At 30.4% G+C, this 16,253-nt stretch overlaps 1 protein-coding gene across 1 annotated transcript in view; it reads left to right on the top strand.

The window, feature by feature from the left end:
* The window catches only part of LOC148313165 (tryptophan 2,3-dioxygenase-like), a 30,376-nt gene extending 14,483 nt beyond the window's left edge, over nucleotides 1-15,893 (top strand). The window contains exons 4-9 of the mRNA XM_088266982.1: nucleotides 7,222-7,344; nucleotides 11,875-12,111; nucleotides 12,701-12,819; nucleotides 13,136-13,263; nucleotides 13,924-14,017; nucleotides 14,596-15,893. Of these exons, the coding sequence (XP_088123108.1) occupies nucleotides 7,222-7,344; nucleotides 11,875-12,111; nucleotides 12,701-12,819; nucleotides 13,136-13,263; nucleotides 13,924-14,017; nucleotides 14,596-14,806 (912 nt within the window). The 3' untranslated portion in view covers nucleotides 14,807-15,893. The remainder of the gene's footprint in view (nucleotides 1-7,221; nucleotides 7,345-11,874; nucleotides 12,112-12,700; nucleotides 12,820-13,135; nucleotides 13,264-13,923; nucleotides 14,018-14,595) is intronic.
* Nucleotides 15,894-16,253: the final 360 nt, after the last annotated feature.

The following is a 16,253-nucleotide window of genomic DNA, read 5'->3' as shown; positions in this document are numbered from 1 at the left end:
AAATTTCATAATTTTTCTTAGTTTATATTTCTCTCTCACTTTCGCTCTCCCTAACCCTTATCCGCAGCCAATAGAGCATAGAGTTCTGGATCGGATAGAAGCAGTGTTATCTTGATCGTTAAAAACATGAAGGAATGGTGATTAGCTCTGTGTACCAGTACAGGGTAATGGATAATATAAAAGGAATATTGGGGTGATAAATCACTTACATTAATTTATTTTGACCTCCCTGGGAATCGAACCCGGGAAATCAAGCGCGGTAAACAAACATGTTAAGCACTACATTATGGAAGCGGACAGTCTATAATTCACTTTCCTTATCATTGTTTACTTTGTATAATACCACTAACGATAGTAATACAGTAACAATGATTGTTATACTAATTTTTAAGTTGTATTTATTACAAAAAGTGAACTATGATTGATACGGAGAGAATATATTACCATACCACAAAGTTGACAAGCTTTCAATATGGTATACAACATAGTTTATATTTCTTTACATCTTAAGATTTTGATGTCGAATTGCCAAATATATTGAAGCTAGAAATTTGTACGTAATTCGCAACCAAATTTGCTTAGAATGTTCAAATGAAAAAAAACAGACTTATTCGACTTTAATTAAAGAAGTCGTTATTTGATTCGGTAACGTAGTGGTTTTTATTACACAAAATGAACTATGATTGATACGGAGAGAATATATTACCATACCACAAAGTTGACGAGCTTTTGATATGATATACAACATAGTTTATATTTCTTTACATCTTAAGATTTTGATGTCGAATTGCCAAATATATTGAAGCTAGAAATTTGTACGTATTTCGCAACCAAATTAGCTTAGAATGTTCAAATGAAAAAAAACAGACTTATTCGACTTTAATTAAAGAAGTCGTTATTTGATTCGGTTTTTAAGTTCGATCGCCAAGTCTAATTTTGACTCGTTTTTCAACGCATTTTTCGCTATTTATAAGCTCCATTTATCATTTATTAAATTACAAACTAGTAATATCTGAATTCGTTCTTCCACGTGCCACGCAACGTCAACGATGTATGAAAAAGTTTTGAATTAATGTTTCAGGAAGGTGTCAAATTACTACCGGACCTTGTAGTAGAAAGTACTCGTAGTTAGTAGATAGTAGGGCTTCCGTTTCTAGCGAGTAGTAGGTGTTATACAGAGTGTGCCAATAATAATAATGACAAAAAACATGTCACACACTTTTTTTTTCTTAAAAACATTTTCTTAAATAGTAAAGGGTGCAAGTTGAAAGGCATCTTTTAAGGATTTTACGTACATTCTATTTTACATTCAGCTTCTCGAAATTCATTTAGACGCTGACCCATTGCTGTGTATTTTTTAATGAAATTGTCATGTTTTTGAACATTATTTCATTTTGTATAGGATTTCCATATCAAAATCATCTGTAGACATTACTAAGATAAATTTGCTGTTTTTTTTAAAACAATGTTTGTGTTTTTATAATTTACAAAAATACTTCAATTTCATACTACTTTTGTGAGTCTAAGATTCTCATTATTAAAAAGAGGTATCAAATTGTGGTAGATTGGAATCGAACCCAGAAACTCTGACTCAAGAGTCCTCGGCACTAACCACGGGACCACAACCCGATATATTTTATATTATTTATTTATATATTCAAACAGAAGAGCTCCAATTATACGAAGAAAATTAAAATATTCAGAAAAAAAAAGATTTTCTCTACATCTACTTTTGTTAGAGAAGAAGGTGTGTTGGCTAACCATATATATATATATATATATATATATATATATATATATATATATATATATATATATATATATATATATATATATATATATATATATATATATATATATATATATATATATATATATAAATATATATATATATATATATATATATATATATATATATATATATATATATATATATATATATATATATTTATATATATATATATAATATATATATATATATATATATATATATATATATATATATATATATATATATATATATATATATCATCATCATCATCTTCTAAAGGCAGCGCCTTGTTGTGTCAGCCACTTGTCTCTGTCAGTCGCCATCCTCTTGAGCTGCGAATAGGAGGAGACGTCCATGAGCCGCTTCAAATCCTGGAAGTATGAAGTTCTTGGGCGGCCTCTTGTTCGTTTTCCCAAGATTCTTCCTTCGAAGATGTTGCTAAGAAAGGTCCTATGTCTAATTGAGTGCCCTATTAGCTTGGCCTTCCTCTTCAAAATATGATTTATAAGCTCTCTTCATTCTTTTACGTCCTGCAACACCTTTTCGTTGGACTTCCTTACGACCCATGATGTTTTGGTCATCTTCCTCCAAACCCACATCTCAAATGCTTCAAGCCGGTCTTTTTCGTACTTCTTGATGGTCCCGGTTTCACACCCATACAACAAAACACTCCAAACAAAAGCCTTTATGAATCCTTTTCTCACTTCAATTTTTAAATGTTTGTTTGATAGGAAGCTGTACTTTTTCATAAAAGTTTGCTTGGCTAGCGTTATCCTCTTTTTTATGTCTTAAATGTTATGTTTATATATATATATAAATATCGGTAGTGTAAAGGCAAAGGGGTATATCTTAAAAAAAATCATTTTCTAAGTTAATTCCACAGCATGTCTAAAATACTGTATTTCATAATCTGGCAAAAGGATATAGCCGTAGTTGCAATACTTATTTAGTTTTTTATTATATATATATATATATATATATATATATATATATATATATATATATATATATATATATATATATAAATATATATATATATATATATATATATATATATATATATATATATATATATATATTTATATATATATATATATATATATATATATATATATTTATATGTATATATATATATATGTATATATATATATATGTATATATATATATATATATATATATATATATATATATATATATATATATATATATATATATATATATATATATATATATATATATATATATATATATATATATATATATATATATATATATATATATATATATATATATATATATATATATATATATATATATATATATATATATATATATATATATATATATATATATATATATATATATATATATATATATATATATATTTATATATATATATATATACGTCCTTTCCAAGGCAGTATAAACATGCCTTGGAAAGGTCGTAATATATGTATATATATATATATAAGTAGGTAGTTTATTATATAGGAGTTCAATACTGACCACAGGTGAGAGCTTTTCTAGAGATTTTGTAACTATGCGGTGAAATGCGAAATTCCGTATGTAACATAAATCCAGATAAATTTGTTCTACATAATTATTATTTCAAACCGCATCCGCCATGGCGCCACTCCGCATAACTAAACCATTCATTACTAGCACGTTATCATTAGACGTCGTATGACACGTGGAAAGACAAATTCAGATTTCACTGGTTTGTAATAAGTTATCACTGGTTTGTAATTTAATAGCGTAAAATGTGTTGAAAAATTTATTTAGACTTGACATGACGATCGAACTAAAAAATAATTAAGACCTCATTAGTAAAAGTCGTTACTAATGGTTTGAATTCGATCACTTAAAGCTTATCACGTCATTAAGTGAACAAACTCGGCATTTGAATTCGATCACTTAAAGCTAATCACGCAAATTGTTGCACAAATTTGGTTTTTGAATTCGATCACTTAAAACAAATCACGTAAATTAGTGAAAATTCGTTTTTTAATTCGATCACTTGAAGATAATCGCACCAATCAGTGCACAAATTCGCCATTTGAATTCGATCACATAAAACTAACCATGCCAATTGATGAAAATTTGGTTATTGAATTCGATAGCTCAAAGCTAATCGCTTCAATTAATCGACGAATTCGGTATTCGAATTGGATCACTTAAAGCTAATCACGCCAAAATTAATTGTGATTTTTTCCTGTAAAATGTATTTACCAATACCCTGGACCATGGGTCCTAAACTTGTACACAGATTTGACTCTCAAGAAAAAATGTTAATCGTTGTAATGTAAATCTTGATTGATATAAGATGTTGAATCCATTCAATTCAATTTATTTACAATTAAACTACACATTACAAACTTTAAATTTAAAGTGTATACATTAAAATACATTAAAATCGAAATTGTCCGCCTCCGTAGTGTAATGGTCAGCACGCTCGGCTACCGTTCTGGAGGTCCCGGGTTCGATTCCCAAGGGGGGTAAAATAAATATAAGTGATTTTTTCACTGTCATATTTATTCAATATTACCCTGGACTGGTACCTGAAGCGGAGGGCTGATCACCTTTTCTTCATGTGTAAACGATCAAGATAACACTGCGTTTATATGACGCAGTGCCCTATGCACCATTGGGGTGCGGATAAGGGTTTTATTATTATTTATTTAAAATCGAAAATATGCAAGAATACTATTGCTAAAGGTGTAGAAGAATGCCGCTTCGGAAAACTTCAGACACATGGAACAGATCAATGAGATATTGTTCAACATAGCGGTAGTTGTATCTATTGTATTGTTGTATCTTTTGTATTGTGTTTAGGGATTAATTTTACTAATTTATTATGAACTATACATATTCACTATCATTTTAAAGACATATAAACTAAATATTATATAAATCCTTGTACATATTAGGAAATGATAAGTTTCTAAAGTAACTAATAAATTTATTTAAAAAAATCTTCGTAATGTGAAAATTAAGCTCTTTGGCTTATATAACCGAATTAGGTTGCAAAACTTATGGTAGATCGGTAAAAAGTTTCGAATATCAGATAAAAAAAATATCGATCAAAAATGATGTGTGTGTTTTATTCGATATTATACTAAAATATAATGAAATATATTTTATAATGGTCCATTTTGTGAAATTGCGCACACACACTTATCTACATAACACACTTATCTAATATAAACATATTTTTCAAAACAATTAATTCCGTGATAAACCACGGCTGTTTTCGAACTAACTCGTATGTTAATTTGACGTCATGGCACTCGGAAAATATTTTTGTTAATTTTTATCTTAATTTTATAATATAAAAACTATTTTTGTTCATTTTTATCTTAATTTTAAAATATAAACAATATACTTATAATGTACGTATTAAAACGAGATTTTAAATCAGTGGTCGTCAAACCCATCCTTACACAGAGCGAAATATCTGTTAATAAGTAATATCCCAAAAGAAACGTGGTTTCTTTAAGGCAGGGGTGTTTTATAAAATACATTACAATTAAAATTTCTATCACAATACAGCATTTTCTCAGATTCCAATGCAGTTGTCTACATCTAATGCAGCGGTCGGGAAACCGGGGTAAATTACCCCAAATGGGGTAAAAAAATTGCGGCAATAAGGAAATTTTTCTAGTTTGCTATTTCATAAACTTGTTAGTATTTTTACAAACTTAAACAATTCAGAAATAGATTAAACGCTGAAGACTATTCAAATTGCTCTTACATCAAAAAGTTCCGATTTCAAATGTACTTGTATGAAACATGAAGCAACATCATTTCTCAAAAACTGAAAAGGAAACCTGAAAACCTGAACTTTCGTTTGATTCAATTTGAGAATTTTATTTTGTTTGTCTATTACATACCTTTTTTCGTGTAAATTATTTCAATAAATAAGTTTTATTTAAAAAATATATTGATTGTCTTCTTTTTAAAATGGAGGGAAGGGGTAATATCAACTTACGCAAAAATATTTTGCGTAATGGTTAAAAAAGTTCCCCGACCACTGATCTAATTAGATACATTTATTGACAGTACCACCGGAGGCGAACAATACAACTATATATAAAGAATATTTAAAAAAACTTCAAGATAAAAATGTATTTAGAGTGAGTGACCCGCGGTCTTTTTTTTATAATGTGGCCCGACAGCAAAAAACTTTTCCCACCCCTATTGTAAGGTAGATGTACATTATTTGCAAATTTTTACATTTCAATCTAATATTATACATATTACAGTACTTCAGTAGCAACACGGGTACAGTACTGTATACTTTATTGGCTGTTCAATAATTTAAAATCAAAATTCGGTTATTTACGAGTATACTATTTAATAAGTTTATGTAATAATAAACGCGTTCTTCAGCCTTTGCTTATTTTTAAAAATGTATTCCTACAAACGTTTTTCTCAAAAATCTTGTTCGGGTTCTACTGTAATTTCTTTCCACCAAAATATTTGATCTATTTCTGGTCAATTACGTTACTTAAGTGATGAAAGCTACTGAAGCGTTGAGCACTAAACCAAGGACTAATACCGCTATGGCCTCCGAATTATTTCAAAATGGATTCAGTTTCATACTGGCCTTCACATTCTTACTAAAGGTGACAATTGGTATTTAGTAATCGCCGTAGAAAGCAGTTTTTAAAATAATATTTATTATTTTAAAAACTTACTTCTTAAACACTTCAATAAACTCCCTAAAGAATAAAAAAAAAGTTATATTATTTTGAGAAATAAAAAGACTTTGTTTTTTGATCCACTCACATCTCACATTTAATATTTTTCCCATAAAATCCAACCCAACCTAAACACAGTTATCCCCTTCTTTGCTCTTACCCCTCCTTAAAACACCATTACCCCCACCCCTATCCTTATCAAAACCCAATAACTTGTACACTGTTTCTTTATATATATATATATATATATATATATATATATATATATATATATATATATATATATATATATATATATATATATATATATATATACATACAGTATTAAAAAATTTAATTGGCAGTTGGCAAATCATGTTCTAAACGATTTATATATATATATATATATATTATATATATATATATATATATATATATATATATATATATATATATATATATATATAAATCGTTTAGAACATGATTTGCCAACTGCCAATTAAATTTTTTAATACTTAAATTTTTTATATATATATATATATATATATATATATATATATATATATATATATATATATATATATATATATATATATATATATATATATATATATATATATATATATAATCGTTTAGAACATGATTTGCCAACTGCCAATTAAATTTTTTAATACTGTCTGTTATATCAGCGACTTGTGTACGTCATCTGATTACTTCAATTTCAATCTAAATAAATGTCTAAATAGAACAAATGTACATTTTTATTTTCAGCTGTTGGTGGACCAAGTGATGATTCTGGAAACAATGACCCCGCTAGACTTCATGGACTTCCGGGAGTACTTGTGTCCAGCATCGGGATTCCAAAGTTTGCAGTTCCGCTTGATGGAAAATAAAGTAAATTCTAATTTATTTACATTATCACATTGAAAGAAAATTCATAATCTGCACTATTTAAATATGTTCAAGTTAGAAAACATATAAATGTTTAAGTTTTGAGATAAACGTACTACTTAAAATGGAATCAATGAGATATAGCAGTTGTTCACATTGAGATAATAATATAACACATTGATTGAATTAAATAGAAATGCATTTCAAGAAGTTCCCATTGAAAGAAGATTCAGAATCTGCACTATTTAAATATGTTCAAGTTAGAAAACATGGAAATGTTTAAGTTTTGAGATAAATGTACTACTTAAAATGGAATAAAATATTGCTAAAGCAGTTATTCACATTGAGATAATACTATAACACATTGATTAAATTTAAATAGAAATACATTTCAAGAAGATCACATTTAAAGAAGATTCCAGAATCTGCACTATTTCAATATGTTCAAGTTAGAAAACATAGGAATGGTTAAGTTTTGAGATAAACGTACTACTTAAAATGGAATCAAATATTGCTACAGCAGTTGTTCATATTGAGATAATAATATAACACATTGATTAAATTTAAATAGAAATACATTTCAAGAAGATTCCGTTTAAAGATGATTCCAGAATCTGCACTATTTACATATCGCTCACTCCTTTCAAGAACGTCATAAATCAAAAATCGTCAATTTTCAGTTGTGTATGATTTCAGAATGCCCAGAAAATGTACTATATCCCAGAAAAAGCGGCATATTTTTAACTTAATATTTACCCACTACAGGGCAGAAAATGTTGTTTTTGCATTTTAAAGAAAAGGTATTGTTTAATTTTTTTTAAAAATAAACGTAATATTTTTCAAATGGCGAAAAAACCTTCAGGTTTTACCTAAAAAGATCTGTTGCACAGTAAAAAGTTCAATAAGTCGCTTGATATTTATTTTTAATAAATTGCGTTATATTTTTAAACTTTAAAAACGTTCTCCTGAAAAATCAGGTTTTTTGATTTATGACGTTCTTGAAAAGAGTGAGCGATATGTTCAAGTTAGAAAACATGGAAATGTTTAAGTTTTGAGATAAACGTACTACTTGGAATAAAATATTTCTATAGCAGTTGTGGACATTGAGATAATAATAAAACACATTTCGCTCACTCCTTTCAAGAACGTCATAAATCAAAAATCGTCAATTTTCAGTTGTGCATGTTTTCGAAATGCTCAGAAAATGTACTTTATCCCAGCAAAAGAGGCATATTTTAAATTTAATATTAACCAGCTACAAGGCAGAAAATGTTGTTTTTGCATTTTGAAGAAAAGGTATTGTTTAATTATTTTGTTGAATATATTGAATATTTTTCAAATGGAGAAAAAACCTTCAGGTTTTACCTAAAAAGATCTGTTGCACAGTAAAAAGTTCAATAAGTGGCTTGATGTTTATTTTTAATACATTGTGTTATATTTTTAAACATTAAAAACGTTCTCCTGGAAAATCAAGTTTTTTGATTTATGACGTTCTTGAAAGGAGTGAGCGATTTGTTAGATTCAAACATAAATACATTATCACGTATTACGTCAGATACATTTGGGGATAGTCCGATCAACAGATTTGTTTATAAAACAGTGGCACAATGTACCCATACACAATAGCATGTTTCTTTTTATAATATGTGATAATTTTTTTACTTGCGTGATAATTATATCAGCGAATGCTTGTGTCATGCTAAAATGTATTATTGAAGGTCGTTGTTTTTGAGAATGTTGTCATTCTCAGCAGAGGGGGTATCTGCATACCTCCTAGCCAACTGGAGAAAGTTTTTTTTTATGCATTTATAACATTTTGAACATATCCTAATCTTTATTCACAAATGCTGGATTTACATCGCTTACGAGCTATACATCAACATTATATTGATATCTTATCATCTTATTTTGTCCGCCTGCGTAGTGTAATGGTCAGCACGCTACCGGCTACCGGCTACCGTTCTGGAGGTCCCGGGTTCGATTCCCAAGGGGGGTAAAATAAATATAAGTGATTTTTTCACTGTCATATTTATTCAATATTACCCTGGACTGGTACCTGAAGCGGAGGGCTGATCACCTTTCCTTCATGTGTAAACAATCAAGATAACACTGCGTTTATATGACGCAGTGCCCTATGCACCATTGAGGTGCGGATAAGGGTTTATTATTATTATTATTATCATAGAGAGCACTTGATGAGATTTTTCATACATGCTGTTTCATTCTGCAAATCCAAAATTATGGTTTTTAAAAGAGATGAATGTAGATCTGAGTGTGAAATATTGGTAAATGGAGAGATTTTGGAGCAGGTAAATGATTTCATTTATTTGGGTAGTATGTTTTCTAGGGATGGAAAGATTGATAAAGACATAGAAAGAAGAGTGAATGCTGGGAACAAAGTGAATGGTGCACTGAAATCAGTTATAGCAAATAAAAATCTATCAGCGAAAGCTAAACTGGCAGTACACAACGGAGTCCTGGTTCCGACCCTAATGTATGGAAGTGAAACATGGAGTTGGCAAAAGAAGGATGAAAGTAGACCGAATGCAGTCGAAATGCGATCTCTCAGAAGAATGTGTGACAAAACGATGTATGATAGATGTTCGAATTGTGAAATAAGGAAGGAATGCATAACTGAGACAAGCATTATCGATAAAATTAAGTAATGTGTATTGAGATGGTTTGAACATGTAGAACAAATGAGTGAAGAAATTATGGTAAAACAAATTTATGAGGCGAATGTAATTGGAAAAAGGAGCAGAGGAAGACTGAGAAAACTTGGCAAGATCAAGTATGCCAAATACGTGAAAGTGGTCAGGATAGGAGTTAAAACAATAGGCGGGTATGTATGAGGAGATGCATGAACGTGGAAGAGGAAAAGAATGTTTGCAAGGACAGAGTGGTGTAGTTCTATTCTCTCTCTCTACCCCTGCGGGGAAGCAGTATGATGGTTAGTTAGTTAGTTAGTTCTGTTTCATTCTGGAAATTGGTTTCTCTTTTTTCAGCCTGCGTAAATTATTCACAACACACGCAAATGGGTGTGTTCAAATACTTGTTCTCAAATCTGGGTTTTGTCCACTTTGGAGTGATTTATATCAATATCTCAACGTCTACGTTGAGATATTAATATCTACATCTATGTAGAAGAATATAGAGGTTATTTAGGAGTTATCAAAAGGTTGCGAATAAGATAACCGGTCAAAGATAAACTGCTTTTACCACCCTACCTTCGGGTTATTTTATGGCATATTTTTTATAAACAACCAAAAAATCACAACGTTTGTTGTCACAAAATATTGTCAGGTATGAAACCTGATGAAAATTTGTTAGTGTATCCGGTACGCATAAAATATTTTTGGAACAGATCTTTTTTCTCGTGCGCGTAGGCCATACGGGTTAGCCCGGAATGGTGAAGAAAAACCGCGCGTATCACGTATGTTCGTATGTGTCGGGCGGTTAAAATTTAACATCATGTTTTCAGGCATCTCCCAGTGTGTAAAATAATCCGGGTTCAGATCATGCATACTAATAAAAGGGTCTCTACTTAATGAAAGCTTTCTAAATCTAATCATAGATGGATGTTGTAAACTCAATCATGGAACGTCACAAGATTGATCATATTTGTATGACTCCCAAAATTTGAGTAGTGTGGTTGTTAATCATGAGTAGAATGGTGAATGTTACATATGTGTTATCAGTATCACTTAACATATTGACTGCCATGGCAATTTTCAGAATTCTGGTCTAAAAAGCCAACCTTAAAAATATTCTTTTACTTCTTGAAATGAATAATTTTTTATAATTATATTTTCTGTTCATTTATTAATAAATTTTTTGTTCATGTAAGCCAGCATTGATTTTTTTTCTCTACCTAGAAGTTATCTATCCATATTAGCACTGATCATCTTCATCATAGCTGCATTATCTTCATCATAGCTCACTCCTTTCAACAACGTCATAAATCAAAAATTGTCAATTTTTAATTGTGCATGTTTTCGGATGACCAGAAAACGTACTACATCCTAGCAAAAGCGGCATACTTTTAACTTAGTATTTACCCGCTACAGGGCAGAAAGTGTTGTTTTTGCATTTTGAAAAAAAGGTATTGTAAAAATACTAAATATTTTTGAAATGGAGAAAAAAACATTCAGGTTTTACCTAAAAAGATCCGTTGCACAGTAAAAAGTTCAATAAGTGGCTTGATATTTATTTTCAATACATTTTACTATATTCTTAAACTTTAAAAACGTTCTCCTGAAAAATCAAGTTTTTTGATAAATGACGTTGTTGAAAGGAGTAAGCGATACGGTAAGTAAATACAGTACGATACCTTGATTTCGACGTCCTAGCAAATAACGCAATCTACGAGTTATCTCGTAGTCGGGAGTCAACGTGTTAACCAGCCTACGTCATTAGCTCTATAAATACCTAGACTTCCATATTCTTCTTCAACTACATTGAGATGTCAAAAGATTATGCCCACAGTCTTGACTGCAGCCAATACTGTCTTATTCTCTGTTCTGATATTTTCAGATAGGAGTAAAGCACGAACACCGTGTCAAATATAACCAGCGTTACTCCAATGTGTTCGGCCGAGATCCAGAAGCCATGAGCTCCATAGAAAGGTCGGAGAAGGAGCCCTCCCTGATCACACTGGTGCAGAAGTGGCTGGAGAGAACTCCAGGATTGGAGAATGATGGATTTGACTTTTGGGGGAAGTTCAAGACGGCTGTTGACAAGTTGATTTCGGACCAGGTTGAACTAGCGCAGGTAAGTTATGAGGATAATATAAAACCTGAATGAATGAATGGTATTTTTTATTTAAATTTCACATGATTAATATTAATATTTCCTAAAAATCTATTGTGACACATGTTTCGATGCATTCCACATCATTTTCAAACACTGTATGAAAAACATATTTCATACGGTAAGTCTAAATATTAGAGTTGTGTCCTTGGGGCTTTGAAGGATGAAGATGATGAAGCAGATGTTTCTTGTTTTTATTTATTTAATGTGAATAATAATAATGTTTTTTTTTCTTCAGAGTTTGCTAAGCATTTAAAAGATAACAATCACACTGCAACAACAATAACATGGAAATTCTAAAATTTATTAAATTCAAAAGTAATCAAACACAGCATTTTGAAACAAAATAAATTCATAAACACAAACCCAAAATTAACAATATGACAATGATTAAAGTCTTTCCTCTATTGTCCGTGTTCCCACTGATAACCAAAAATAGAAAAAAAAACTCTAAAACTTGTTGAAAAACTTTATTTCACTTTACTTAAAATAGTTGAGGTGAGGATTCATCTTAATTTAAATCCAATCATCTGATTTTTTGTTGTTACAGGGTGAATCAACTGAAGTTACAAAGAACATAATGTTAGATGTGGAGAATAGAAAGGAAGTATACAGATCTATTTTTGAGCCGGAAGCGCATGAAGCTTTAGTGTCCCGCGGGGAAAGAAGGTTTTTATATATTTTATTATCTTCCTCTACTGCCCTGTCAGGTCCCTGAATGTTGTCGATCACTGTAGTGTCTTAATTTTACTTAAAAAATACAAAATCAAAGAGTACAAAAATAATTCTCCAACTCTCCTTCTGTATACCCATCTGCACCTTGTACTGCGAGGGATGTATGATATTCTAAATTACTGAATAATTTTTTCTCTTTATTTTTTTTTGTAATGTGTCATTTCAAAATTGTGTAAAAAGAAAATACTTTACTTTCATTACCGCAACAAAACTTGTAGAGAATCTCCATAAAATACATTTTCTATTGCAGATTCACTCACCAGGCTCTCCAAGGTGCTATAATGATAACATTCTACAGAGATGAACCAAGATTTTCCCAGCCTCATCAAATATTGATGCTTTTGATGGACATTGATTCACTCATCACAAAATGGAGATGTAAGTATAAAAATACAAGTATGGAAACAAATAAATTATTAAGGTAACACATCATTAACCCCTCATGACCGGGTCACACACAAATGTTTCACTTTGTGTTTTATGTTTATTGTATTTTATGAGACGTATATTAATGTGAGGGGATACCTAAGAACCTCGACACTTTCGTAATTTCTCATGGTTTTAAATTCCTAGACAACGATTTAGATATGAAGTAGTTAATCTTATGCTGTGCCATATGCAGGTGTGTATAAGGGTTGTGGGTGTAGATAAGGTCTAAAAACACTCATGCCACGTTAATCCTGATGTTTTCAGGAGGAAACACACAATTAACATGACGTGTTTCATTGTGTATTTCTAGCAGCTATTAAAGAAATATGTAGCAGCCATAATTAAATAGATGTTCTTTAGTGGGAAAAATGGTAAATATTTCCCAAGAGTTCAAAGGTATCACTTTACCTAGCCAAATGGCAGGTAGTAAGCCCTCTAATGATCAGACCTCTATCTTCCTTCGGATAAAAAAACCAGTTATATTGTAAGTCTGTTGTAGGTGTCTCACTTAAAGCACTTTCAATATATATCATGTATCAAATTCAGTTCTATTTACTAGCCAGTTAAATAGAACTGAATGTGAGGATTATACAGAAATATTTTTTCTAGATAACCACGTTATAATGGTACAGAGGATGATTGGGTCTCAACAATTAGGAACGGGTGGTTCTTCAGGATATCAATATTTACGGTCCACTCTGAGGTATGTACATTAAGTCACTAGTGGAGATTTAACTATAAAATAATACACACAGTAAGTTTACGTTTAACATAACTTTTGTTCACAATAAATAAATACCCATTTCTTAAAATTATAAAATTTCCAAAAAAAAAACTTTCTAAAAAATATGTGTTGATAACCACCTGGTTTAAAAATTCTTTGCAAATGGAAGCAAAGTAACCATTTTTTTTAAGGATTAACCCTCAAAACCCCTACTTTAAGAGGGTTGTCTGCATGTAGGATAATAAGGATAGGGAAGGTAAATGTAAAAAAATCATCATAAACACCCAAACCAACTGAAAATTAATCTTTCTTGAATTCACTTTGCAATTGGCGGGAATTAAACTCGCAACGCTAGTTTCGCAGTTGAGCGTCTACCCAACTACGCCATGACACCTGCCTATGCAATGTTTATTGATGCTATAGTTCGATAAAGAAATATGTTTGAATTTCTTTTGTGGTAATTATTTCATTTGATAACGTCTTTCCAACTGATAAACTGTCAAATTGGTCATGCAAAGTCACGGCACAAATAATGCCAATTTACTGTGTTCTTTCAGTGACCGCTACAAAGTATTCATCGATCTGTTCAACCTGTCAACGTTTCTTATTCCCCGTCACCTGATTCCTCCTTTGGACCAGTCAATGAGGCACTGTCTCAGTTTGGCGTGGGGATCCCGAGATCGCCAAAATAACCAGCAAGACCAAAACGGATTGATTCAAAATGGACACTCTAATGAACTAGAAACTTCTACAGAAACCTCTATGTGATACTCCCGAGTATATTGTAATTTATATAGACGTCTTTAGCATACTTTAACAAATAGAAAATACAATTCTTGCCATTGTAGATGTCGGTACAGTTTTGTCATTATTTTAAAGAAATAAATGACATCTTAAATGGCAAGATAGTTGTTGACGTACCACAAATAATGTTAATTTTTTTTTATTGCGAGATCACTTGATTATTAGTTGAATAACCGTCTCTGGGCACCATCATATGCATTGAGATAAGACATGGGTCGTTCTTGAACAACCAGATATAAATATTTTTTGGAATACAGTAAAACCTCCATATAACGGACTAATAAGGGGAAGAGGGTGTCCGATGAAGCTGAAAGCCAGACATGTAAAAATAGGTTTAAAATAAACCAAAAAACTTTAAAAAAAAAATATTTACACTGTATTTGAATATAAATAAACAGAATGAAACACAATCTAAATTCTATTTATTCTCTTAGGACAATCATCATGAAGTAACATTGCTGTTTGATATCGATGCGCTTGTTTTTGGTAATCCTGCTTTGAAAAAGGAAACAAAGTTTGTTTGTGATTACCATGGACGTTAAAAATTGTTTACATGCGGCGACACTTGAATATAAGCATGTATTAAGAATTGTATTAACTAAGCATGTATTAGAATTAACAGGATGTTTTTAGTTTTTTTACATTTGACCGGATTTTTGTTTGTTATATCCAAAGTTCATTAAATAGAGGTCAGTTGTATCGAGGTTTTACTGTATTCATTTATATGATTTTGGAAAACCATAGCCAGGTCTAAATCTATGAAATGATCATGGTCAACTTTACTTTACTGTTGAATTACTGTGTTCTTAGATAGATCCCTTTGTTGTTCGATAATGTGTTCAATTTTTTGTAAGAAAAATGTGTCAATTAATTAATATATTAAATATATATGAATTATCGTTTCTAGTGTACTCTTAATTGTCAATGTATTTAAAAAAAACTTAATTTTATGAGCAAATATCGACATGCCCTATGAATGTGAATTCACATTGGTAAAAAAAATAGGTTAAGGTAAAACACAGATAAGATAAGATAGATTATAAAAAATAAAGTGAAATTTATATTCAATAAGTACTACTGAGAGATTTACCGGCAACTCTTGGTGAAAAGTGTACTCATAGTATACAAAGCTTTCCAATTATTATTTTGTTTTCAAATTAAAGATCAAATTGTTGGCTAGTTAGGTGCGTCGATGAGAAATAATTATTTTCAGTAACAGAAAAATCTTTTATATGAAAAATAATATTAATGACATGTAATTTTACTGGTGAAATAGTATAAGGGCGTTTGTGCACTACATGGAATTACACGGAATTTTACCGTCTGGCACGTCAGTTAGCATTTTATAACGATTGTTAGCTTGGATTGGCTTGTGCTTTTGTCCATCTTTCTTCTGATCGGTGCGTGATCA

Source organism: Brachycentrus maculatus, unplaced genomic scaffold (assembly GCF_059751285.1).
Source record: "Brachycentrus maculatus isolate JH-2025_06_01 unplaced genomic scaffold, ASM5975128v1 h1tg000017l, whole genome shotgun sequence".
NCBI classification, from domain to species: Eukaryota; Metazoa; Arthropoda; class Insecta; order Trichoptera; family Brachycentridae; genus Brachycentrus; species Brachycentrus maculatus.
This window is presented reverse-complemented; position numbering and strand designations above follow the sequence as displayed.